The sequence below is a fragment of the Dermacentor albipictus genome, chromosome 5 (assembly GCF_038994185.2).
Source record: "Dermacentor albipictus isolate Rhodes 1998 colony chromosome 5, USDA_Dalb.pri_finalv2, whole genome shotgun sequence".
NCBI classification, from domain to species: domain Eukaryota; kingdom Metazoa; phylum Arthropoda; class Arachnida; order Ixodida; family Ixodidae; genus Dermacentor; species Dermacentor albipictus.
In genome coordinates, this window is record NC_091825.1 from 115894434 (window position 1) to 115919151 (window position 24718).

The 24718-nt window shown below is 48.6% G+C and overlaps 1 protein-coding gene across 8 annotated transcripts in view; it reads right to left on the reverse strand.

The window, feature by feature from the left end:
• Positions 1–24718, reverse strand: part of lin-28 (protein lin-28 homolog) — a 227686-nt gene that overhangs the window by 82275 nt on the left and 120693 nt on the right. For all 8 annotated transcript variants that reach the window (XM_065449334.2, XM_065449335.2, XM_065449331.1 and 5 more), the window contains one exon: positions 14490–14641. In XM_065449334.2, coding sequence (XP_065305406.1) covers positions 14490–14641 — 152 coding nt within the window. The remainder of the gene's footprint in view (positions 1–14489; positions 14642–24718) is intronic.

Genomic DNA, 24718 nt, shown 5'->3' on the forward strand with positions numbered 1-24718 from the left:
AACGCCACCTTCAAAACGAATTGGACAGATGGGAAATGTGCATACCTTCCCGGAATGTTTTACTGGCACATCATCATCATCATCATCATCATCATCATCATCATCGTCGTCGTCGTCGTCGTCACCTTAAGAGGAAGCTTTAGCTCGGACCAAACTTCGACGCGGCCTATTCAAATACATGTAAAACGCAAAAACGTTTTTATGAGATAACCCCTGGACCGATTTTGATGAAATCTGTTGCATTTGAGAGAGTAAGATAAATTCTAGTGACTGTTGGAAGCAGAATTTTGATTTAGGGCTTGAATTTTGTTAGAAAGATTTTCAAAAATTCAGAAGCTTGAAAAAAATAGAAGCATGAAGTTTACAAACTAATAGCTCTGCATCAAGAACAGATATCGCGGTTCTGTAAACGGCATCCATTAGATCATTCAAAGCGGACAAATATTATATGTAATTTTACATCTTACGTGAAATTGTTACATTGTTTACGAGGGTTCTGCAAAAGTTGTAAATACATATTAATACATTTTTGGAGGTTCATGTGTAACATATCAATTTTGTCCGCTTTAGATGTGCTATCAGATACAATTCACAGAATTGCGATATCATTTTTTCTTATTGAGTTACAGAGTTGTAAACTTGATAGTTTCGTTTTCTGAAAATTTGCAATTTTCGTCCATTTTTTATACAAAATTGATGACCTAACTCAAAAATTCGAAACCAACAGTCACTAGATTTTAAGTTTTTCTTTTAAATGCAGCAAACCCAGTCAAATTTGGTGCAGTGGTTGCCGAGAAAAACGAATTCTCCTTTTACATGTATTTAGATAGGAGCACCCGAGCTAAAGCTTCCTCTTAATCGGTTTATTGATGCCCACGGCGCCACACTGATGAGCCCCAGAGATGTAATGTTACCTCTGTCCTGCTCACAAGCTACGCTCACTTCTGTCCTATAATGCGCTCACATCGTTTCCCTAATACTACCCCCCATCATGTAATTATATGCTGCCCTCAAAAGCAGGTCCATTCCTTTCCATCTGTTATCTCTCCTAGGTTATAGTTATTTTCCGCAGGCAAGTTCTGGTAAAACGACATCATCGTACGCTTTCCTTTTAGATGATACCGAGAAGCTGCCGTTCACGCCTGCCACGGTTCCGTTACATGCGGCCTGGAACACGCAAACTCGCTGCGCTGAGCTGTTTTTCGTGAGACACATCACTAATTCGAATTCACGGCCTAAACACTCACCACGGCTCGTCGTACAAAACAGCCAGCAATTCAAATAAATGAAAGTAAAACAACTACAAAGCTAAACAATAACGCGCCTAAAATAGTTCAAATCCTCGCGCTACGCGGCAACGAACGCTACCAGAAAGAAAAAAAAAATCTGGCTGTGGCTTAGCTAAGGTTAAGCCCAGGATGCGAAGCATACTAGCCTTTATTTTAACGCGACAGCGTTAAAGAGCTCGTGTCGCAGAAAAGCCGGTGTCGTCGGCGTCGGCTCAGGCGTGCGGCGCTTGCTCAGGCGCACATTTCGTTGTCGCGCCGAACGCTGCGTTGCTCGACGCTCACCGCGTCCGATGCGGGGCGCGTAGTCGCTGCGCGGTAGCAAAGCCACCTAGAAACAGTCTCTGTAGCACGCCGCAACCTTCGCTTCTCCTCCCAACGAGCAGCTCTGTCTCCAGGAGGCATCTCACCTCGTGAGTGTCTAGCAGAGGCAAGCGCAGCTGCTTATATACCGCCGCGACGCCGCGAGCGACGGCGCGAGTTGGAGCCCCGTTTCTCCTCTGTCGTGACGTCACGGTGTCACGTGGTATTGAAGGCGACACCGCCGCGCCTGAGGAGCTGGGTTGAGCTCTAGTAATATGCTTCGCATAAAAAAGAAAGTTCGTCGAACGAGGTTCATTTTATTTCTTCCTTTATCGTAGAAAAACGGCAGAATCCGCATAGCGAAAGCGAGTACAACTCGCGCCGGCGTCGACCGCCATCACGCTGAGACGCTTACGATGCGCTCCGAAATCAAACTCCCAAAGCGTGCCGCCGCCTTCCATGCCCTCTCCGACAAGAGGGAGAGAGAGAAAAGAAACCGCAAGGAAGGAGAAAACGAGAGAGAAAGGAAGACAGTGACGCCGTTTTCTGGAGGTTTCCGCGCAAAAAGAAACTCGCTGACAAAGACGACGTCTTCTTAGGCCACGCGTGCCGCAACCCCCGAAGAACCGCGCGAGCCCTGCGAGAGACGCACCCGGGGTCTCACAGCAGGCAGCCCCGTAGCGCCGAGGAATGTCGGTCGTGTAGTAGGTTCGCGTCCCTTCGAGCGTCCACAACGGAAGCCTGAGCATGGGCAGCTGCCGCCGTCTCCGCCGTTCGTCGGTCGGTCGGTATATAACGGCGAATTCTCGCCGCGCTCTCTTCCGTTCACCGGAGCATGCGAGCCCCTGTTCATCATCGTTTTCTTTCTTCTTCCCATCCGCGCGTTTTCGCCTGCATTTCGGGCTCGCGCACGTATATATGTACGCGAGCGCGAGCCCTCTAAAGATAAGCGCCAAAAATGAGCTCTCCTCCCTCTCCCACTCTCCGAGGTCGGTCGGTCGGTCTGTCGGTCGTCGTCGTCTCGTCTCGTCCTCCGGGTTTTCCCGGATTTCAAGAAGAGAGCTTGTTGAGCTTAAGAAAGAGAGAAGTAGACGGAGCGCGCGAGGCCACAGGACAGAACCGCGCTCGGATCTCGTGCTTTGCGCTGCAGTTGCCTACACGTGGAATCCTGCCGGAAGAGTTATTTGTAGATTCTTGTTATACTGAAAGTCTCTCTCTCTCTCTCTCTCTCTCTTCTTGCTGGTTTATGTTTGCCTAATGTCGCGCAGCCCCCGTGAACATGTAATGTCGGGCCTGGCACGTGTAACCCCATCAGGCTCGCCTTCACTTTGACAGAGCGTTCACGCACGCGCGTCTCTTGAAAACAAAAGCGCTCGCGGTTCTTTAGAGCAGAGAAGAGTGCCCGTATATATACAATAAACCGCGGCAGCCTTTTCTCTCTCTTTCTTTTTTTTCATTCTTGCCGGGTCGTTAGCGACGCGGGAAAGAACCCTTCTTCGAAAAGTCGCAACTGTTCCGCCGCGCGCGTGCGTGATTTTAGAAAGTCTGCTTGATTGTTTATCGACGTCTTGAAGACAGTTTCGCCATCTTGCAGACTTATAATATATATATATATTATGGCAAAGAACTACGACACGGCTGTGGACGGCACGATGAACGCGGACAAGAAGACGCAACAGCGTAGGCTTAGCCAGTCATACACGGAACAGCGTCTAGCCCGAGCCCCACTTCAGAGGCATTGGCGATCCGGCTGCGGAGCTCTGCACCGCGCACTTCTTCTTCCTTACAACTTCCCCCCTCGCTGAAGACGGAGCCGCACAGGAGGCCTAAGGTGTCGTGAGGACGAAGGGCTCGTGATACGGCTTGAGCCGATCTACGTGCACAGTTTCGCGGCCTCGGCGACGCAGGTCCGTAGGGGGCGTCAGAGGTTCGATGACGTAGTTCACCGGAGAAGTTTGCTGTAGAACCCGGTAGGGCCCATGGTATCGGGATACAAACTTGGAGGAGACACCTGGTGTCGAAGTAGGAGGCACCCACAACCAAACGAGAGCGTCAGGCGAAAACTGGTGGTGAGGGCGCCCGTCGTCATGACGAAATTTCTGTAGGGCTTGTTCTTGCGTTGTAAGGGAGCGAGCTAGTTGCCGACAATCTTCTGCATACCGGGCGGCTTCGGAAACAGGTGTACCCTCTGATAAGTCGGGACGGTAAGGAAGAATAGTGTCAATGGGAAATGATGGTTCGCGGCCATATAGAAGAAAGAAGGGAGAAAAGCCCGTCGTTGACTGGGGTGCCGTATTGTAGGCGTACGTGACATAGGGAAGGATGAGGTCCCAGTTGGTGTGGTTGGAGGCGACATACATCGAAAGCATGTCGCCGAGAGTTCGGTTAAAGCGTTCTGTCAATCCGTTTGTTTGCGGGTGATATGCGGTGGTACAGCGATGAATAATGCGGCATTCAGCGAGAAGTTCTTGAATGACATCGGCGAGAAAGACGCGGCCACGGTCGCTCAGGAGTTCGCGGGGAGCGCCGTGACGTAGAACGAAGCGTTGAAGGAGGAAGGAGGCAACGTCACGAGCCGTCGCGGCTGGTAGAGCGGCTGTTTCTGCATACCTCGTGAGATGGTCTACAGCTACAATGACCCAGCGATTGCCAGCAGCTGTGTATGGCAGAGGCCCGTAGAGATCTATCCCAACCCGATCAAAGGGTCGCGAAGGGCACGGCAAAGGTTGCATTGGTCCAGAAGGGCGGCAAGGATCAGGCTTCCGGCGTTGACATTCTGTGCAAGAGCGAATGTACTTTTGCACAAATGTGTACATACCACGCCAATAAAACCTATGACGTAGTCTGGTGTAGGTCTTGAAGAGACCAGCGTGTGCGCACTGAGGGTCGGCGTGGAAAGCGGCGCATACATCAGTGCGGAGCTGCCGGGGTATTACAAGCAGCCATTTGCGGCCGTCGGCACTGTAGTTACGGCGATAGACAATTCCGTCGCGGATGGCGAAGTGCGAAGCTTGTCGGCGTAACGCTCGGGATGGTGGGCGTGTAGGTGCATTGGAGATGTAATCGATCAAAGATGAAACCCAGGAGTCCTTGCGCTGCTCCAAAGCCATGTCGACAGAAGTGAATGGAAGTGGGTCGTCTAGGACGGACACACTGACAATGTCGGCATGGACAGGCCAGCGCGAAAGAGCATCGGCATCGGCGTGCTTCTTGCCTGAGCGGTAGACAACCCGGATATCGTACTCTTGGAGCCTCAGTGCCCACCGGGCTAGGCGGCCGCAGGGATCCTTGAGAGACGACAACCAGCAAAGTGCGTGGTGATCGGTGACGACATCGAAGGACCGGCCGTACAGGTATGGACGAAATTTTGTGATGGCCCAGATGATCGCGAGACATTCTTTTTCCGTGACGGAATAGTTCGCTTCAGCTTTCGTGAGAGTGCGGCTCGCGTAAGCAACAACACATTCTTGGCAGCCGGGCTTTCGCTGGGCGAGTACAGCGCCAAGACCAACACCGCTAGCATCCGTATGGATTTCCGTGGGAGCAGTTGGATCGAAATGGCGCAGTATCGGTGGTGTTGTGAGCAGGCGACGTAGCGTTGCGAAGGCATCATCGCAAGTCGGGGACCACGTGGAAAGATTGGGGTCTCCCCGAAGAAGCTCTGTCAGAGGTGCCATAATCGAAGCGAAATTTCGAATAAAGCGGCGGAAGTACGAGCAGAGACCAATGAAACTGCGCAAGTCTTTTAGAGACGTTGGCCTCGGGAATTCTTTAACAGCACGGAGCTTAGCGGCATCAGGGAGAACGCCGTCCTTCGACACGACATGTCCGAGAATTGTCAGCTTGCGTGCCCCAAAGTGACATTTCTTCAGATTTAGTTGGAGGCCAGCGTCACTGAGACAGCGTAAAACCTGCTCCAAGCGATGAAGGTGAGTAGGAAAGTCTGGTGCGAACACTACTACATCATCCAAGTAACACAAGCACGTGTTCCATTTGAGGCCTCGAAGAAGAGTGTCCATCATCCGCTCAAAAGTCGCGGGCGCGTTGCAAAGTCCGAATGGCATTACACGAAATTCGTATAAGCCATCTGGTGTGATGAAAGCAGTTTTAGGCTTATCTTCTGCAGCCATAGGCACCTGCCAATAACCAGAGCGTAGATCGAGGGAGGAAAAGAACTCTGCACCTTGTAAGCTGTCGAGGGCGTCGTCGATCCGCGGCAATGGATAAACATCCTTTCGGGTTATTTTGTTGAGGCGGCGGTAATCCACGCAGAAGCGGATCGAGCCATCCTTCTTTCTAACTAAAACAACTGGCGATGCCCATGGGCTGTCGGACGGTTCAATGACACCACGCTTCGGCGTGGTGTCACCGCCGAACGGCGCCGCCGAACGCCGGCGTGGTGGACGCCGTCGGCGTAAGTCAATGGGGCGGTGAGTTGAGGCGCCCGTTCCAGAGGAAGGACCTCGGACACTTGCTCTTCTATAACATGTCGTAGGGTCGGACTAAGGGACGAACTTGAGTCCGGCGGGTTGGAGATGAGGGAGAGCTGGCGAGCTACTTCTTCCCGGACAAAAGCCTTGATATGCGAGAGGAGGGTGGAATCTTGAATAGGGGAAGTCAAGCCGGACAACGATTCGTGATGGGGAACAGGACGGCGAGTTAGGATGCGTTGACGGCGGAGCTCGTCATAGCTTTGGCACAGTTCAATAACTTGTGCAACAGTAGAGGGGCTCTTTGAAATGAGCATCTGAAATGCGTCCTCGTCGATACCCTTCATTATATGCTTGATTTTAGTGCCCTCAGTCATGGATGCATCGACGCGTTTACAGAGATCGATGACATCTTCGATGTAGCTGGTAAAGGTCTCACCAGGCTGCTGAGAGCGCGACTGCAGGCGCTGTTCGGCACGAAGCTTTTGAACAGCAGGGCGGCCGAAGACCTCGCTGAACTTTGTTTTGAACACCGTCCAGCTTGGGACTTCGCTTTCGTGGTTCCGAAACCACAAGTGGGCAATTCCGGTGAGGTAAAAAGGGACGGTGGTCAGTTTCGTGATGTCATCCCATTTGTTGTTGAGACTGACGCGTTCGTATGACGAGAGCCAGTCATCAACATCGTGGTCGTCAGTGCCGCTAAAGATGGGAGGGTCCCGCTGACGGAGTGTGCCGGGACATACGGAGGACTGGGGAGCAGGTGGTGGTAAGCTCGTGGCGCTTGCGGTGGTCATGATGGCAGGGAGAGTCCGGCTGCGTAGTTCCAGGATGACAGGAGACCCAGCACCTCCACCAATTATGGCAAAGAACTACGACACGGCTGTGGACGGCACGATGAACGCGGACAAGAAGACGCAACAGCGTAGGCTTAGCCAGTCATACACGGAACAGCGTCTAGCCCGAGCCCCACTTCAGAGGCATTGGCGATCCGGCTGCGGAGCTCTGCACGGCGCACTTCTTCTTCCTTACAATATATATATATATATATATATATATATATATATATATATATATATATATATATATATATATATATATATATATATCAACGCGAGAAGGAGGGAACCGAGATGAGGGGCTCGATATTGGTGATCAGGGTGTCAATCGGTTTACAGTGCTGGAGTTGCTGAAGTGCGACTCGCCCACTCTTATTACCTCTAGTCGAGCTTGCTAAGTCAGTAAAAACTAAGAAAGAAATAAATTGGCCGAACCCCATCTCACAATGACTGTCGACGGTAATGTGTTTAGCATCAACTAAATACAATGACACAACCTATTGCCACCATCAAAACGAGTTATGCGTGAGGCGTGTGCTGCTGCAGGACCCCTCTCTCGCACTCTCCTAACATTCGGCGCCACCTAGCGCCGCCGCTGCGAAGCCGGCGCGTGACCTCCGAAATGCACGGCATACATCGGTGCGTACGAACGGCAACCTGGCTTCCTCTCTCGTACTTTTTCTTTTCTGGGCACACTGCGTCATCTAGGGGCACTGTCGCGAAGTCCGTGCATGGCCTCCAAGACGACACGCTCACATGGCGAGCGCCGGTTCGTGCGAAGGCTGAGAATGGTTCTCTCGCTTGCCGCACACCCAGTGGCGCACACCTAGTTTCAGTTTCAGTTTATTCAGACATACATTGCCTGGGTTGAAAGGATTAGAGGCAGATGAACTCCGCCCGACTAAGGTCCCTCCACCCATACATTTGCTTTTACCCAGGTTGGCGTCACCAGTTACCCAGGTTGGCATCAAAGAGCTGCACTGAAGACCAGCAAAGACCGAATCAGTGCTCCAAGTCGGCGTCAAAGAGCTGCATTGGACAGCAGTACTTATACCCAGTCCCGCATCCATGTAGCGACCCATGTCGGCACGAAAAAGGTTCGTCGAATAGAGACACATACACCATATAACCAGTGAGCCAAGTTGGTCTGACGGTTCCCTTCGAACATTGTTCCCTCGGCAAAGCAGCCATCCAGTGACCAACGTAGGCGGAAAAACGGTTATAGATGCAAACGTACATAGCTAGCTAGAGAGAGATACTATATATATTATGAACAACGCCAACATACCTATACTCCATTCCATACATAGCAGTCAACGCTTTGGAGGCTAGAGAGACTTCTTGGAGTGGCTTCGTTCGTACTTGAATATTGTTCGGTCTTTTTTGACCACAATTTTGCGCAACTGTTGTTTTTTATATAGGTTCAGTCTTGAAAGAAACAAGTTTTAACCCTTATAAACAAACACACTGTGGTATACGGCTGCTAATTCGTTGTTTATGGTCATTTTTGTTTTTGCTGCTCCTTACGGGATCTTTATTTACAAACCGTCGCGAGGAGCCTCACGTAGCGATAACTTTTCTTTGCCGATTTTCTTGCGTAGCTTCCACAGCGTTGACTGCTATGTATGGAAATGGAGTATAGGCTTATCGCAAGATGCCTTCAAAAAGATTTTGTGGCGTCTCTAGACGTCACGATAATGTCGACGACACCAGGTCCGAGATTTCGCGATCGACTTCGGTATAAAACCCCAAAATATGGTACGTTTTATAACCATCATATGCTTTGCTCGGTGTACCATCCCTTCACGTGCGATAAGAGTGAAGCAGATTTTTTCTAAAGCTGGGGTAAATGTGTGTCATAGTAGTCGTTTAAGTTTTAATGACACTCTGCCGGGCAAGAGCTGTGGGGGAACATGTATATATATATATATTCTCGATGCAATCAACTCGGGTCGGACAACCACAAATGTGAAATGCGACAGCTCCCGTCCTTCCGCCCGATGCCCCTAATCAACGTCCCCATCTCCAACAGCACCTGCCAGTCACAAGTGCACGCGCTGAAAACTAAGCAGCAGAGATGACGAGGATCGCACGTGCGAGGAGTCGTCAACGGCGGGAACACCGGCGACGCATCGCCGTGGGGCCCCCTTTTATGAAAAACACGAAAGAAAAAAATCGCGGTTTTGTAACACGCTATCACCACCAGGCTGCAGCACTTGCATAAGAGAAGGGGCGCAGGGGAGGAGGGGGAGGGAGGGCAGTTTGTGTTTTACCCCTCCCTTTCCTCTCCTTTACTACCGGCGCTATACGTAAGTACTACACGTCATTTCGTGTGCCTCCCAAGGACTACTACGAACGTCCCGTTGCAGTACCGAGCAGCATCATGTGGCGTCAGCTCTAAATTGCGTTACGGATGAGGTAAGGGGAGACAAGAGTTGAATGCCAAAGTTGAATGCCAAAGTTGAATGCCGAAGTGAACGTCGCGTTACGAATGCATAAACGGAAACCGGATGCGTATGTTAGAATCGGTTTGCAAGGGTTGGGATCCTGAGTGAATCGGAACTCCGCAACGAACTGCAGTAGTTCAAACGGTATGTTGTGACGCTAAAATTTATACTGGAGTCGCCAAACACCTTCCAGCGTTAATTTTAATTCGAGGTTTGCCTACCAGCTGCCACTTTAAACACATTACTGGTTCAACGGGGCTCCTTTCACAGTTATTGTGTCGGCGTGTGCCATTCTTCTTTTTTTTTTTTTGGTGCGCGTGGTTTGCTGTATTGTAATTCATTAATTTAATGACGCTTAGTTACCCGAGTAATGACTGGGCGAGGACTATTCGCGAAAAAAAGCGACCACGTCTACGATATACGATGGCCGACCAATCGCGAACAGTGGACGACCCTGCGACTTGAGCCCTCGACTTATTCGTTATGCAGTGTTTCAGATGCTCTGACCGCTACAGCGAGGTACACAAACCAAGAACGCACCAAGTAGGTCACTTTAAGCATTAAATCGATCTTTGATTCGGCGAAGCCAGGCTCCCTAGCTTCCACAGCAGTGCACGGAATTAACGAGAAAGTGCGCGGAGTGCTCGCATCTGGACCCGCAAATGAATCGTCGGCAGTTGTACGTGTCAGCACGCGCCTGCTGTCTTCGAAGCATGAATGAGAGAGGAGGTGGAGAGACGTTTCTGCAACGGGAGGGGGGGGGGGGGAGGGGGGGAAGGGCGACACGAGCGAAAAGGGGCCACGAGCGCGCGCGACGTTTTTTTTGATAACAGTTTGCACAAGCGCGCGGCGGGGTTTTTGGCAGAAAAGAACGGAAGGAAACGGCCAAGTCGGTGGAAGCAGGATGCGAACCCGGGCTGCGGAACGGGGCTGCTCGCTCGACGCCCACCCCCGCCGTTACGGCCCGCCGAGATTTCCAGGACGGGAAGACGAACATCGCCGACAAAAAGCTGAGAGCAGAATCGTGTATTGCGTCTAGCTGTTTCATTTCTTTTAACGTCAATATTTCTTTGTGAGCCCAACCAGACTTCACTGATCGTAGCTGCTGCTGCTGCTGCTGGTGGTGCTTTACTGAGTATCTAGCACACAGATAATAAAATAATCGCGCCACCGATGGTGGGACCAAACCTCAATCTTCCGGCGCAGCAGCCCGCTGCTTTAGTCCACCAGGGCACAATCGCAATGCATACTTCTGACGTGCCAATGCCATGTAGCACTTTGAGACGATTGACATGCGCGCCACGTCGCGTAGTACGTGCGAGGGTATGAGTGCGCGAGAGCAGCTGCTCTTCTCGTATGGTTAGTTTGTAGCATTTAATTAACCGCCTCACGATAACTTCATTTCACATATATTCATATAGGTCAGCAAGAAACAAGGCAGGGTAGAGTGGGATTTACTGTAGTGATTCTAGAGTGTAGCGAACCGGACGTGCGCCTGGTCAGCATATATATATATATATATATATATATATATATATATATATATATATATATATATATATATATATATATATATATATATATCGCTTTGGTGATTCTCTACGGGAGACCGCATGTGATCCCTTTCGCTTGATTCCATTACGTCATCGTCATGCACTGCGGAGCTGCCGAATGAGGCTTCTGCTCTCCTGGTCGACGTTCCAAATAGACCAAAGTATGTCGGTTTCGAATACTATTATAATACTCGGAAAATCGTTGCAAGACAAATGGGTCCCAGGAGGATGGCGGCTTTTAGTGATAAAAATTGACAGAACGAAGGAAGCCCCATCATGAAACTAACGTTTCGACAAGAGGACGTGTACATATCCGGGTAATGACGTCCCTGCCATGACAGCTCTTTACCTGACGTAGCGAAGTACGTTTCTCGAAACTTCGACTCCGTGCTGAAGTTCGGCTTGTTCGTCAACCGGTTCTCGGTGAAGTGCCTTATCTATTGCTTTCGGTACTGACAGCGAACACTTAAAGACGTTTCTGTCTTTTGTTCTGGACAGCTTGCTACTGCGAGTACATTTACGAGCGAAGCTTAATGCCCATACAGCTTCCGCTGAAGGTTTTCTCAATATGCGAGTGTAATAGCAAACTTACACCTCGGAAACCATCGCTCGTACACATGATGCGCGAACGACGGCCAGACGTCTGCATTAACGTACGGACCGCCATGAAGTCTTCTTGTACGGGACGCGCGTAGTGCTCAAAACACCTCTATTTTGCCAAATTCTCACGCAGCTACCCTCACAAACCTTTCTCCCGAATACTGTACGCAGAAAGTCAGGGATACCCTGTATATGCGTCATGCAAGGGAGCTGACGCCTGTCGTCGTCACCCTGTGAACGCCACCGCGGGCTTCAATATAGGGAGCTGCATTAAGTGCATCGTGTAATTATACAGAGGAACAGCGCTTGGGACAGGACACACGGAATGAACGGAAGCGCTGACTGTGAACCAAGCGTTGTTGCGAAAGAGCCGCGTTAAAGCTCAATATAACGAACTTTAATATAACGAAATTCCCGATATAGCGAACTATTTAACTTTCTAATGAGTTCTTGTCCATTGAACACCAGGTCTATTAAACCTCAATATGACGAAGTGTGTTTATGCACGATTTCAACATAGCGAAATTTCGATATGATGAAGCAAACTGTCGATTTAATCGACTTCGTTATATCGAGGTTTAACTCTAGCATACAAAAGGTGACGGAAGAAGCGAAGGGGAGACAGACAGATGAAGTGCGAAGCATAAAAGGCGTGAAAACATGGGCGCCTATCACACAATTGAAGGAAGCGTGATTTCCTCCAAGAGTAGCGACACCGACAGCGCACTCACGCATTTGTCGCCTTTGCTGTCGATGCGAGAAAAAACAAAATGCTTCATATATTTCGCGTGCGCATTGGTCCCAATAACGGCTTAATATCATGCAGTGATCGAATAATACGTCACAACCACAACGGGAGCTGTGGGCTACAATATGGCTGCCTATACGCTCCCCTTTATTAAAGTGGCGTGGTCTGAACTGCTCCACTTTAGCGTGTTAATCTATGTCAGGAAGCCAGCGGCGATATACATAAGTGGCAGCCGTAATCACTGCAGGTCAATGAGCCTGTAACTGCAATTTTTGTTTCACTAAATTAAGAAGAAGAGCAAATGCCAGGTCTTTTCCTGGCCCCCGTATTGCAGATTATCGAATAAAACGCCAAGACCAGCCGTGCATCAATGAAAAATTCGGTATATACCTGCCACCGAGAATAAGTGTCTGGCAAGGAATATTGGGTATAGCTAATGCATATTAGCCTAATTGCTTTTTTTTTCGTTGCTTTCTTTTTCTTTAATTTTTTTTTCCTGAAACGAAATGGTTACTTATGGCTCGTCCTCCGTCTGCTCAGTCATCTTACGTTGCAACTTAAGCTTGCGCTTAAGTAAATTTCAGCGGTGTTCTCCGGTTCGTGGAATGAATCCGACATTAGCCAGCGGAACGCCATAAGCTTCTGGGTCACTCCAGCGAGTTCGTAAGAAAGGGCGAAAGTCACACCCACACACACAGTGGGCCCGAATGACTGCGTTCCTGTGCCGACACGTCGACGAAGTCCAGCCAGGTACGGCCGCACAAGGCGGTCATAACTCGAACGACCGGCACACGCGCACGTAGGGGGGACAACTATGCCTTGAATCGGTCGTAAACGACGATAGAGTCTTCCAAGAAACGAGCGCAGCACATATAGTATAATACAACCATGCGTACACGCTCCCGCACGTGCAAGCGCTTCTAACGCCACACCTTGTGAAGGCAGAGAGCGCCATCAAGCGGATAGAACGCGACCATCAATGGTAACAAGCGAAGTATAAAGCTCGTGGTCCAGCCCTATGTCGGTCGCAGGCGTATGCATGCTGCAAAAAGTGCGAGTTGCGCAGTAACCTACCCCCATCACCTCTCTAATGAAGTCGGTCACTGTCGTCATAACGAAATGCAGCCATAAGTCCGCAATATGTTCAGTTCGCGCAGGAGAGAAGCGGTAAGGTGAGGCACGAGATAAAAGGAAGCGGAACAACGAGATAAATATCTCTGTGCAGCCGGTGTGAGCGCAGGATGGCGAGCGTTCGACGAGCGGTTGTGTCTAAATGGAGCTCTATTTGAGGCAATGGCAGTATTAGAGTCTCTTTTCTCGCTTGTTGAGTTCGCTTCGCCGCATTGCACTGCTGCTAACTACTGGAGGCCACGTGACAGCAGCGTCATCAGTTGGGGGTTGAGGCGAAAAGCATTGGACAAGGCGATAGGCCATTCTCGAGCAAAAGCGCGAAGACCCACCGTATCAGCATAACATTAAATTTTATCCCCCGCACTGTAAAATAATTTACACCGTAAAAAGTGGGAAAAGGGTGTAAATATGCATATAACTCACACCCTTAGGGTGTCCATTTATAGATAACCCCCTAAGGTTGTGAGCTATAGACGCATTTACACCCTTTTTCACTTTTAAGGGTGTAAATTATTTTACAGTGTGCATGCATGGTGTGGCCGAGCACCTTTGCATTAAAGCGCCCGCACGGGTGCACTATACCGCTATATTTCAGGCTGCTTCAAAAAAGTAAGAAGAAATAAAAAGAACAAGGAACCTTCAAAAAGAACAAAAAAAAAGAACAACTAAAAGGATAATTTTTTTTCTTTTTCTTTTGTTTTGGCTGCATCGGAAGTTCGTAAACTTCGGCTTGCAATTGCTTGTGCATCGCTTCCCGGCGTGTTGTACACGTATTATAATTTTCAGGGAACCGGGTTTCAGAACACGCAAAAGGGAGCAGCCGCTTTGATGGCACCGCCTTGCGGCATTGGCTTTTAACCAAGGAACACGCAGTTACAGAGACGTAACTGGGCAGTGACCAACCGCATTCTGCTTAGCGGCTAGTCTAAAGCGTGAGCAACAACATAATTGTTCACATAGAGTACAATTTTCTAAAATTAGTTTGGCCAGAACACCCATTCATCGCATAAACATTCGTAACACGTCGTGCTTGGACGAATCGGCGCAAGACGTCGCCACCGGCGCAAGATGTCGCTCCGTGCAGCGTGGTCACTGCACCTAACTATGCTCGACTACGGCGACGAGACGCGTGTCGTCGTCGACGGCACCACGTACCTGGTGGACGAACACGTCGGGGCCGCCGTCGTACGGGGTGATGAAGCCCCAGCCTTTGGCAACGTTGAACCACTTGCACTTGCCCCGGCGCCGTGCGTCTGCGCCGACGACGCCGCCTGGCGGAGGGGACACGGCTGCTCCACCCCCGCTCCCTGCAAAGGTGCCGCAAGAGGGCGCGCAACGTCAACAGGGGGAGATAGATAGATAGATAGATAGATAGATAGATAGATAGATAGATAGATAGATAGATAGATAGATAGATAGATAGATAGATAGATAGATAGATAGATAGATAGATAGATAGCGAAAGGCGCAGGGAGGATAACCAGACGCAGGTTCGGTTTGCTACCCTGCACTGGGGGAAGCGGTATAGAGAGAGAGAGAGAGAGAGAGAGAGAGAGAGAGAGAGAGAGAGAGCACATTATCGTGCACAGTTGAAGGTTCGTACCGCGTCTACACACGGTTGCCAAGACCTGTCCACTTGAGGTATTCAAACAGCGCGTGCATTAGGCAGGCTAGGTGGCTATTTGTCGATGCCTCGTTTCAAAGGTGATGCCACTAACATCTATTATGTTTCGTTGAGTGGAATAAGGGCGCGAACATCATCATGATCATTCACATGGCGACATACAGTGCAGACCGCTTGTTAAGTTTAGTAACGCAAACGCTCGTTGCCTATGGACAGGAAACACTCCAGCGCGGATAGACAATAGGCGAGAGTAAGCACAGATGGCGTCAGAATTTCAAACCTGAACTTTAATTACTATCGGATAAGTGTTTAACTGAATGAATAACAAAGTCGAAATGAAAGTCAAAACATGGAAAAAGCCAGCATCTCGTGTGAACAGGGCATCACGACGAGCAGAAGGGTCCTCGGCCATTAACCATGCGTGTGTCGTTCCAGACGTGTGCTCTGTGCATGTAGCTCGACTCCGTATCTCCAACGCCGGTAGAGTTAGGATAATGTGCGGCTATTTAGCGACCGCATATCATGGGAGAGTGATGCACGAAAGAGGAACGTAGACATTTCTATTGCCACCATTGCTAATATCTGTTCTGACTAAACTGTATTCTCAAATTTCACTTTTTTCTTAACCATGTTTTATACCGCAATTAAACAGCTGGTTTTGCCGCTGTAACAGTTTATATAACGTTGCGAGAATCCAAAGGTGCGGCTCATGTTCTGCTCTCCTCAATCGCTTTCATGCGCACTAAACACCTCTTTGTCAAACAAAAGTGACGGCAGGATAGCAAGATCTCGTGACGATATCTTTACTTTTCGTATTGTTTTTGTCCTCTTTCATTGGCTCGCATACCGCAGGACCACTGTTATTGCTGCAATTGTCACTTGGTACAAAGTGTACAAAAAAAAAGAAAGAAGAAGAAGCAAGAATGAAATAAATCAAAGAAGAATCGTCACACGACATGTCTCTTGTGTGCACTGGACCGGTCTAACTTGGCATATACAAATGTTTTACTTTTCTCTCTGAAAATTTGTAGAATACGGTAGAAACATTGCCTAGATGACATATTTAACTGTTCCTTGCATGTTATGTCCATCGGCTGTAATGGCTGTCGCAGCCGTCGGTTTGAGACCTCGATACATATAAGTCCGAGCTTGTTCTATTCTTTTTTTGTCATAAATTTCTATCTATATTAGCCCCGAGAAAGAGGAATGGCGCCCTCTCGCGAGTGACGTCACGGCCAGGACGCCGCTCGCTCCGGCTCGCTCGGCTGCCGCGCGCGCTCGTTCCCTTCGTGTATGCTTGGGGTATAGGCGGCTCGAGCCGTACGTATTGAAGAATAAGTCGGCTTCTTTCAGCTGCCATACCTTAACCACAGTTTATTCTTCAAAAGCGTGTGAGTCGAGAAACTTTGCGGCTTGGATATCGCAAGCTAAGTAGCGTTAAAGGGGTCTACAAGTTTTTGCAATGCATATATGCGCCGTGTCTATCGGTAAATTTTGACTAAAAAATGAATATCTGCAAATTCAACGCGCGAAGTTGTGTATGATGCTTCGCAAACACTTAACATTCCTTTAGTATTTAGCTATGAGAGGTATTGCATTTTACGTGGAAGAAAAATTTGGTAATTGGCGTCAACATGTTATCCGATGTTAGAAAAACACTGCCCAGCGAAGCTGTCATCATGATTCCTATTACTCTGGTGTGTTGTTCTATTCAAATATGGCCATTCATGAATGCGTAAAAAAATAGTTAGGCGCGCATTTCTTATGAAAATGTTTGCTGCTACTTTCATCCCCCTCTGAAACAGGCCTCCAAAAAACGAATTGCTTATGGCTGCTAACATGACGGCGCGTCATGTAGAGTATTTACATAGTTAATTCACAAACACCGTAGTAGCAATCACCTGAGAGAAAAGTTTCGTTGTTTAGATCGAGAGCCACTCAATTGAAAGTGATGAAATGTATCATAGTGGCCCTCAGTAGCCTTTATAGACAATATGGCACACCCCTGATCACGTAACGGTAGCAATCGACTGTCCGTATGGCGAGGCACGCTATGTTCGCGAAACCCATCAGTTCACTTCAACTTCGAATTAAAACCATAAAGCATTTTTTTACAGCGCCAACTGGAATGGCCAAAGTATTCTCGAGCTACTACTACGCAGCTTAGATTGCCTACAAAAGGAAAATTCAAGCACCTTTTGTCTCACCATGTCTCGATCCAGCGTTATTTAATTATACAAACGGATAACTATTCGCTTCGTCGGTACATAAAAGAGAACCTTGCAGGCTAACTTAAGTTTGCTCCAATCCAATCGCAAACATTCATAAAGAAAGTACCACAAGCCTTGCATATACTTTCACTTGATTTCTGACCCTCCACAGGGGGAATTTCTATATCTTCAATATATCCCATACTACTAGTCATTGACGCTTCGACTGCTTTCTGGCTGCAGCTATGCGGTCTAGCAGGCATACTTCACTAAAAAAATTGGGCCGAGCAGCCTGTGTCAGTTTGCCAAACAGATTCGTCATGTATATTCCTCAAGCAACAAGCACCAGTAAATTTCTCAAGTGAGTTTGATTTGATTTGATTTTTTAATTTCCATTTACACACACACATGCACAGAGGAGTGGTAAATGGAGGTGGATGAGGGAAAAAAGCCGCACAGACGCGGCTTGAGGTAACCTCACCCTCTTAGGTACAATATGGCTGCATGGGGTAACACATCAAGCGCCATATAAATTACATTTATATAGTGGCCATAAAACATTGCAGTTATACAATATATGAAAGCACAGTGAAATATTTCCACGATAACAATGCAAAACACACTGCGGCATTGAAATAAATAAATGATATACATTCGGTAACATAGACAAAAAAAGAGGAACATAACATGCATTATTAATCATTAACGAACGCGCTCTGAAGAGGTGAGTTGAACGTGTACACGTAGCACGGAAAAGGGAATATATATTGGTACATTCCTATTTGTACTCTGTAAATAGCTGTAAGCCTTCATTAACTTTACTTGAAATTTCCGCCGCTTAAAAAAAATAAACACGTGAAGAACCGCCTAATGTTGACAAGCAGATAAAGAAGCAAGTGAGGCGCGTAGAATCTAAGCTCCAGTATTAGTTAAGTCACCGTGCTACTGCCGAGCGTTTCTGTGAGGAAATGCAAAAATTCGATATTATACCATGAACTACTCGTCGTGAGCAAACCTGTTTTAGCGGAATAAAATCAACGTAACTGCTGTAGAAGTCATATATAGCCAGCTTTGTGACATACTTGTTGCACCGCGGCAGGTATGGTATCATAACTGGATTCCTATAGGCTATGCTTTTGCGATTGTCGATCCGCGTATGAAAAATCCGCAATGGGCTGGCCTGCGTCGCTTCGGCTGGCACTGTAGCGTTGCCTTCGAGAGCTATTGTTGTCTAAGAAATTAGCTCTTTGAATAAATGTTCGCGAAGGAAGACGTCGTAAAAATATATTTGAGACGACCACCATAAGTATACAAGCAGAGAGAACGAGGGCAAACAAACGAAAACACCGCAGAAAGCGCCCGGACAACGCCCGAACTGTAGCAGACGACAGGCGCGAGTCCGTGCCCTGACGTCACGCGAGCGGCGCTCGCAGCGCCGCCCGTGTTCGTTCTCGGGGCTAATAGTGTTGAATGCATGCTTCCTCCTCGGTATAGCCCCGAGGCACAGCTTACGGCTCCATCAGCTGCCCAGCGACGAATTAGGATGTTTACTACTGCAAAGACAAAGAACGCATCAGGATGCGACCGGCGACGTCCCAGCCCTGGAGAAACATCACATCAGTTTTCGTCGACACGCGCGGGTGCGTACAGCAGGACAGGCACGTGTCAAGCCAATCCAGCAGCCACATGTTCGTCAAGCCTCTCCCCCTCGGTTGACTCAACTCACAACGGCATGTGAGCACCAGATGAGCAGCAGTGTTGCACCCTTCACGCTGTAGAACGCCGGGCTCGCATGTGGCCCGTGCCGGCGGTCGAATTGTAACGCTCTGTGAAACTCAAAGCGCTCTCATGACGTAATCAAAGGCGCCTCTAGAGGTCTGCGCCCTGTCGCGCAGACCTTACAGTAGTACAGCCACTCCCTGCCAGAACGCAGCGACAATAACATGACTAACGGAAAAATTTTTACCTCACGTCGCAAGGCGCATGGACGCAAATAGGCCGTGAGTCACCCAAGCATTCAAAAACGCAGCTGGCTGAGTTACGCATACCACGACGCGGAGACGACGACCGCCGAGGCGTTCCGCGAAGAAGCCACTGTTCATTTGATGATGCCAAGAACATAGTTGTCTCGCCCACGTTACTGCTATATTAAATGCTGCACCATTGCACGAACGTCAGATCCAGAATGCAGGCATGCTATCACAAAATGAAAAAAAAGTCACGTGCAATTACTAGCGCTCGTTAAATAAGCGAATCACATTGCGCATGTTTCAAGGGAAAACACGGGGAAGGCGGGAGATGCAAATTCAAGACGATGAACAAAACGAGAACAAGGTGAAAGCAGGAGCCTACGCTTCCACAAGTGGACTTATCTTCTTCAAGGAGCTGTTTAAAGCATGTTTAAAGCATGTTTAAAGCTTACGAGGTTTAAAAAAAAAAGCTTTGAAGCGCGTCTTCGCAGTCAGAAAAGTGTAGGCGTCCGTATTAGGCGAGGTATTGGTATCAGCGCTAAGTGGTTTAATTCACCAAAGCCCCCTATTACAACTCGTCCAGCTTTCGCACCATTAAGTGCGCGTATATCTCTACACTCCGTCGCCGCACTACAAGTCTGCGTGTATCAATACTCGCGCATCTCGTAATAGACGATAGCAGCCCGACGTAGCTCATGCGAGAGAAAGGGGGGAGGGCTTACGCGAGAAAAGACCGGAATGGCCAGGTCAGTGCCAGCCAGGACCGAGAGGCGCGACTGGTAAATGAGGAGGAGGAGGAGGAAAGACGTAGTGGAGGAGGGAACCTCGGAGAAGACGCGCTGGCTGGCCTGACCGCCAGCCTTCCGGCCATTCCGCGAGCGAGCGCATGCCGCTGCGGAGATAGGAAAAAAAGAAAGAAAAGGTCTATTCGGAAAACCGATTGCGTTACGGGCTCTCCGTTGACCTTGCAATGGAACCGCGCGCTGTACTCACTCACACACGCACACACGCACGCACACTATACACACGCTGCCGTACATGTTACTGGCGTGCGCGCGCGGTTACAGAGGTGTGTCGTCATCGCGTCCTCGGTGACTCCGCCTAGTCCATAGAATGTGAGAAGCGCGCGTCAGCCCCTCCGGGATAGAGAAGAGGAGGAGGAGGAGGAGAAGGAGGCCGACGATGCCGATTGATGACGAAGGAATGCGAAGCCCCGGCCAACTGCGCCAGCACCTATACGCTTGCGTACACGCTTGCCGCGTATTGGTAACGCGCCACGGGTGTCCCTGCGCTGTCGGCGAAATCGAGAAGCTGCAACCTCGCTGGTTTACACGGAGTGTAACGCCGTAACCCGCGTCGTCGTTCCCTCCGCGCCTTGTGCCTGGAGCCGGTACACATACGAGTTCGCTTTGTTCGAGTAACCCGCGCCGTGTTTACGTAGATATCGATCCGCGCGCGTCACGAGGAAAACTGGGAAAACAACTAATGAAAAGCTTTGGGAAATACGCATTGACTGCTGTAACCAGGCACGTATACAGAGAGGCAGAAACGTTGACGATAACGCGGGTTCTCCCACCTCTTCTCCTTCCCTTGACCACATCCCGGGCAAACAATATGGTTGTTCTCTCTCTCTCTATCTCTCTCTTATGGTGCTCGCTCCACACAACAAACATATCGAATGAAAGCTCATTAGTAAACAATAATTAACCAAGAGTGCTTCTTCTTGGCCGAGCCTCGTGATTCGTCGTCGTCATCATAATGTCGTCGCGCCATCCTCCTTTACTCGCTTTAACAGCGGAGAACCGCGTAACATTTTGCGCCATACGTACCCGAAGGCGCAAGCAATCGGATAACCTGAGCCGACCGACGGCCACAAGTGGCTGCCAAATGTGATAAGGGTCAACTATGGCCCATTTGAGAGCCAAGTCGAGCCAGCTCTGACCGCACTGACCACCATGCCGCATACAAGAAATTTAGATAGGCGGGCAGTTGTAGCGGGCATCACATAATTAACTACAATCACATGCTGCTTCAGTATAATTAAGGCCGGTAATGAAGACAGTCGACTTGGACTGCTAAGAATTGGGTTCTTGCACAAGTAGCGCAACGCGTATTTGGACACCCTTATTTGCGCAATGACAAGAAAAAGCTATGAAAAAGCACGTCTTAACAATTTACGTGTGCGAACCTAAGGACACACACAACGCAATTTGCATCAAGCGCATGAGAAAGCGTGACTACGTTCTCTTTTGCACAGGCGACTTCTTCCCCGACGAGTTTCCAAGCATTCTGTTCAGACGCCATATGGTTCGGACAGCAAGATAGCCTGAGTCGGTATTTTTTTATTTATTTATTTTTTTGGCTTCGGTGCCATCTTTCGCGAAGTTGTCTCCTTTGCCGGCTTCGTCGGAACTATAGAAACGAGGCTGACAACGGCCACTGTTCACTTAGCTGTATATGTCTAGCCGTCCACGGTTAGCATCGCAACACGGCCATTACAACGCAGCTAAGAAGCATGCGACACACCACAAGATCGCCCTGTCCTTTGAGTTCGACAGAAATGTTTGTTACAGAGCATATATACGCCGTCCGCATTTCCCACGCATGAATCATATTCTACGACGCGAAGTACAGGATATAGATCGTGCAGCGATAGAATTCTTTGTGTGCCGTCTGACGTACTGAGTGTTGCAACGCCGCCTGCAACGCTCACCGTTCCGGCATGCGGCGAGGGCGAGTGGTGAAGTATACGGAGACGGTATCATTTCCACGGTGAACCTGTTCGTTCTCCGTCGTTGCCCGAAGTGAATCTTATAGAAACGTCTTCTTATCTTTCCGGAATGTCCTCCCGAGGAACAGGAAATTCCGATCGCGCCTCTCTCTTGACGTTCTAGGTGAAAACTTCTTTCCATGAGTAGCATATTCAGCGCAACAACGTCGGTAATACCGAAAAATCTTGAGGTTATCGCTGTTTTCGCCACTGTAAGAAGAATAGGCATGCCCAGGTAAATTGAGCATTGCTCCTTCGGCCATCGGGTCCAATATTACCGCATTGTACCGACGTAACTCACTGGGCAGTATCCTTTAACAAAAGAAAGACAAAAACAAACACGATATTCCAAGAGCAAAAGATAGGCCGAAATTCCTGAGCTGGCCGAAGCTCCTGACCAAATTAAAATTAAATTATGGGCTTTTACCTGCCAATACCATGAGATTATGAGTCCCGCCGTAGTGGGGCGGTGGGGAGGGGGCTCCGCAAATTTGGACGAACTGGAGTTCTTTAACGTGCACATAAATGTAAGTACACAGGTGTTTTCGCATTTCGCCCCCATTAAGTTACGGTCGCCGTGGCCGGGATTTGATCCCGCGACCTCGTGCTTTGCAGCGCGGCACCATAGCCAGTAAGCAACCACGGCGGGTGCTGACCAAATCACTGGGCTACAAAACAACAGGCATGTTAAGATTATGTGCCGTAAATACGTATGTTATTAGAAAGGAGTACTGTCACGATGCTGCCAAATGAATCTTCCTGAAATCTGGCCCATCTATTGGAATATTGTCGAAAACGCTGCTCATTCAGTTACGCTGGAGCATTGAGGTGAAGTTTGTCAGGTGTCGAAGGGAGAGTGTCTAAAATTTTTGGGCATGATTGTTTTATGCTGTTTCAGACGCGGGAGGGCTTTGAATTTGGATATCGTGGCGAAGAACGCCCCGGCCGAAGTAACAAGAAAGAAGCACGAAAGACACGTACTGACTAACAACTAAAGGCTTTATTCACAGTGAAGCGAATAGCGCCCATGCGCCGTACCAATCTTTAAAGGAAATAGTAGAACAAATACAAGAAGCAGAAAAGAGAAGAAAACGAGGACAGAAAGGCAACGAAAGTTTCAAGCCTTGCATAGCTATGTTGTAACAACAGAATTAAAAAAAGAAGCACTGTAAAAAGGAGCGCGAGAAACGTTCCGCAATAACGTTAGCGGCGACTTGACTCTGCGAAGCGTGGACACGTCCGGGCCCGAAAATCTGGGAAAATTGCGTCAAACTCTATACGCAGCGAGGTTCCGAGAAAATGACGATGTCGCCCAGTGCTACACTTACGTGAAAGCCGGAGAAGAAAGACGAAAAGAGAGAAAGAACACCCAGTTGAAAATGACAACAGAGGTTGTGTTCAGTACTACAGAAATTTCTGTTGTACAACAGGATTTTTCTGTAGTAACTACAGATTCCTGATGGAGCGACAGACGTTTCTGATGTACAACAGACATTTGTTGTGACTACAGAAGTACAGTCTGTCGTATGTCTGTTGTTACAACAGAAAGCTGAAGCTCTACAACAGATTTTTGTAGTACTACAGAAAAATTTGTCATCACTACAGGCACCCTGTTGACCCAACAGAAATGTTCCTGAAGTAACCCGAAAAACTTCTGCAGTGCTACAGAGAGCTGTTGAAATACTACAGAAACCTATTGTGGCAAGAGGCCCCCAATTGTCACAACAGAAGTGTTCCTGAAGTAATGCGACCAACTTCTGTTGTACTACAGAAAAATGTTGTTGTACGACAGAAACCTATCATTGCAACAGGCCCCCAGTTGTCATAACAGAAGTGTTCCTGAAGTAATGGACAAACTTCTGTTGTACTACAGAGAACTGTTCCACAACAGAAACCTATCGTCGCAACATGTACCCAATGATGACAACAGAAGTGCACTGAAATTGTGCGATGCGACATGCTTCTGTAGTGCGCAGTTGAAAAAGACAAGAGGAATTCCTGTCGCAACTACAAAAATTCTGTTGTACGACATAAGTTCTTGACATTTCTTAATTGAGAGACATTTCTGACGTTACGACAGAAATTCTGATGTCGCAACAGAAGCATTCTGTCGCGAAGGCCAATAGTTATGAAGTCGCAACAGAAACTTTCTGTCGCGACAAAAAGAGTTCTGAAGTCGCAACGGAAGCGCTTTCCGTCACGGCCTTTTAAAATTGTATGTTGGGTTCGCATCGGTGGTGTACACTCTACTTTTCTCTTGCGCGGTATTCAATCGCGCTTCTCTGAAGCCGGCAATGATGATGGCACCGACACCGGTATTAAAGTCGACGTGGCGAATAGTTATAATTGTACCGTGACGACGCGGTAGCAGCAACGCCCTACCGGCCTCCTCAAAATCGGCCGCTGATCAAAATCATACCATCTGCGGGAATGGCTGCGTATCCGTTTTGTTTTCTTGTTTTTGGTAAGATGTGGCACACAGGCCTGTGGACTTACATGTGCTGTTACACTGACACATTACTTAATTTACAAGGAATATTTCACAAGCTTATGCGAAGCGCAAAACAAGATTTGGGTTCTTCCACTAAGTTGCGTGAAAAGCTGTCTCGCTCGGGTTTCATTAATCTGGTACAGTGCTGCCGTGAGAAGCCGGTATGCTGTCAGAAGGAACTCGCATCCACGGATGTTTATGTAGCTATTTTGCATTGAACACACGAATTATATGCGCGCTCAAAAGTGTAAAGAACGAAAGACAACTGTCGAAAGTAGCAGTAATAACCCTAAAAGTCAACGTTGTCTATTTCTGAATT